General features: G+C 64.4%; 1 protein-coding gene across 1 annotated transcript; it reads left to right on the top strand.

Moving 5' to 3' along the window:
- Positions 1–446: 446 nt before the first annotated feature.
- LOC112590377 (uncharacterized) lies at positions 447–1,470 on the top strand. Its single transcript, XM_025306673.1, has 2 exons — positions 447–545; positions 859–1,470. The coding sequence occupies exons 1-2, from the start codon at positions 447–449 to the stop codon at positions 1,468–1,470; spliced, it is 711 nt and encodes a 236-aa protein (XP_025162458.1).
- Positions 1,471–2,337: the final 867 nt, after the last annotated feature.

Below are 2,337 nucleotides of genomic sequence, written 5' to 3'. Positions count from 1 at the left end.
GCGCGAGAGCTGCACCAGCGCCGTCGACCGCAGCGGTCTATGCTACCGCTGCGGTAGTCCCAGCCACCGCGCCAAAGGCTGCACGGCGGCTGCAAAATGCCCGGTCTGCGCCGAACTGGGGCGGCCCTCTGGCCATAAGGTCGGAGGGCCGGCCTGCAACCCCCCCCCCCCGAAGAAAGAGGAGGGGAGGGAAGAAGGAGGAGGAAAAGCGAACCGGAAAGGGAGGGACTGATGCGGGCGATGCCCGAACTCCCGCGGAGGCCCCCCTGGACCGGGTGTTGCAGGAGGGGGGTGTCGGTCCCGACACCCTCCCAACGAGGGACCCACCCGAGGTGACGCCACCGTCGAGGGACCAAGGGGAGGACGACGAGGTAGCTTCCACCGTCCTCATGTCGCAGGAGTGGGGGACACAGTACGCGTGGGACACCTCCTCCTCCGACACCAGGATGGAGACCGCGTCCCTGGAGCGTAAGAAGCGGACAGGGACGGAGACAAGGAGGCAGAGGGACTCTGACGAGGACCCGGCCCCGAAAAGAAGGGAGAAGGTGAGGAGGGTTACCTCGGGCGAAGAGGAACCCCCATCGACCCTAGGTGGGGAGTCGGCGGGAGTGTCATTCCCGACTCCCCGAGTAGACACCCCCCATACTCCCGAGGGGTAAGCCGGGAACAGGTAGGGACCTCCCAAGCCTCTGTGCACTCAGAAGCACCTGCACAGGTAGCCACCGACATTAAGGCCAATACCCCCTTGAGGGAGACCGGGACGGCTCTGCCGTCCGAGGTCTCCCATGAGGGGGTGAACATAGATAGCCCGGAGGAGGCGAACAAGGCTTAGCCTTCACGTCCCTCCGGGTACTACAGGTCAACCTCGGCATCGACACCCGGGCTCAGGACCTGTTTTGTAACAGGATCCTAGATCTGGGTGCCGGGCTGGGGGTGGCGACCGAGCCGCACTATGTGCCACATACCAGCAAGGGCTGGTTTGGCAGCAGTGACGGCTCGATCACCATGGTGGCAAACCCCGCGGTGGGGACCCCTCTCTGTGTACTCAGGGCAAAGGGGTCCTCGTTGGTGGCGGTCGACTGCGGGCCCATCACGGTGGTGGAAGTGTATCTTCACCACCGTAAAAATAAGAAAGGTCTGGGAGATCTCGCCCGCATTGAGAGGGTCCTCGATGGGATCGGGGATTTGGTACGGAGGAGCCATCCCCGACCCGTCGTGATTGCCAGGGACTTCAACGCCCACTCGGAAAGGTGGGGGTGTAGTCCCCGGCAAAGGGACTCCAGGGGCGATGCTCTCATAGATTGGGCAGTGGGACTCGGCCTCTCGTTGATAAACGAGGTGTCCGCCAGCACCTGTGTGCGGCTGAACGGGGAGTCGGTCATCGATTTGACCTGGGCGACCCCTTCAGCCGCCCGGTTATTCCGGGAGTGGAAGGTGGAGGTGGAGGGCGAAACACTGTCGTATCACTGATACATAGTGTGGGCCCTCCATCTCCCCGGACCTCCACAGGTGCGGGCCCCCCGCTTCCCCGGGAAGGGGGACTTTCCCCTCCCCAAGAGATGGGCCTTCAGTCGATTCGATGCGGATAGGTTCAAGGCGGCTCTCGTGGCCACCTGGTACTTTGATAAAGAGCCAGGTGAGTGGGCCCTCAGCCCCCAGGAGGGGGCTGAGGAACTGGTGGGTATCGTGGCGTCGGCCTGCGACGCCTCGATGCCTCAGGCCCACTCTCGCCGTCGCTGGGTCGCGTACTGGTGGACGGAGGAGATCGCGGAACTCCGCAACTCCTCCGTCCAAGCCAGACGACACTTGTACCGGACCCGGGGAAGAGGCGAGGACGTCACGAGAGCGGTGGAGGCCTACCGGATTGCCCGGAAGGCCCTCCGTACCGCCATCGCCGAGGCAAAACGAGAAGCCTGGGAGCAAATGACGAGCTCCCAGGACGACGACCCGTGGGGATGCCCGTACAAGAGGATGATGGGCAAAGCCCGCCCTTGGGCGCCCCCGCCGACGGAGTCGTTGGACAGCCGGGTCCTTGAAGGGCTCCTCGACGCCCTCTTTTCGAGAGTGGAGGGGCCCGTCCAGGATCCCCGCCCCCGAATTGGGGGAGGGAGCTGGAGCGAGGGCCTGGCTATGGAACCAGAGGAACTCGTCAAGGCCAGGAGAAAGCTCGGGGCCAAGGGGAAAGCCCCCGGCCCCGACGGGATCCCTGGCCGAGTCTGAGCTCTCGCATTCGGCGAAGAGAGCCTATCCGCCGCCTTATGCGGGGTTTTAAGCGGGTGCCTTAAGGAGGGAGTATTCCCCCTGGCATGGAGGAGGGCCAAGTCGGTCCTCCTCCAT

The sequence above is a fragment of the Harpegnathos saltator genome, unplaced genomic scaffold (genome assembly GCF_003227715.2).
Source record: "Harpegnathos saltator strain DR-91 unplaced genomic scaffold, Hsal_v8.6 scaffold796, whole genome shotgun sequence".
NCBI classification, from domain to species: Eukaryota; Metazoa; Arthropoda; class Insecta; order Hymenoptera; family Formicidae; genus Harpegnathos; species Harpegnathos saltator.
Note: the sequence above shows the minus strand (reverse complement) of the source record. Positions and strands in the feature narration are given on the sequence as shown.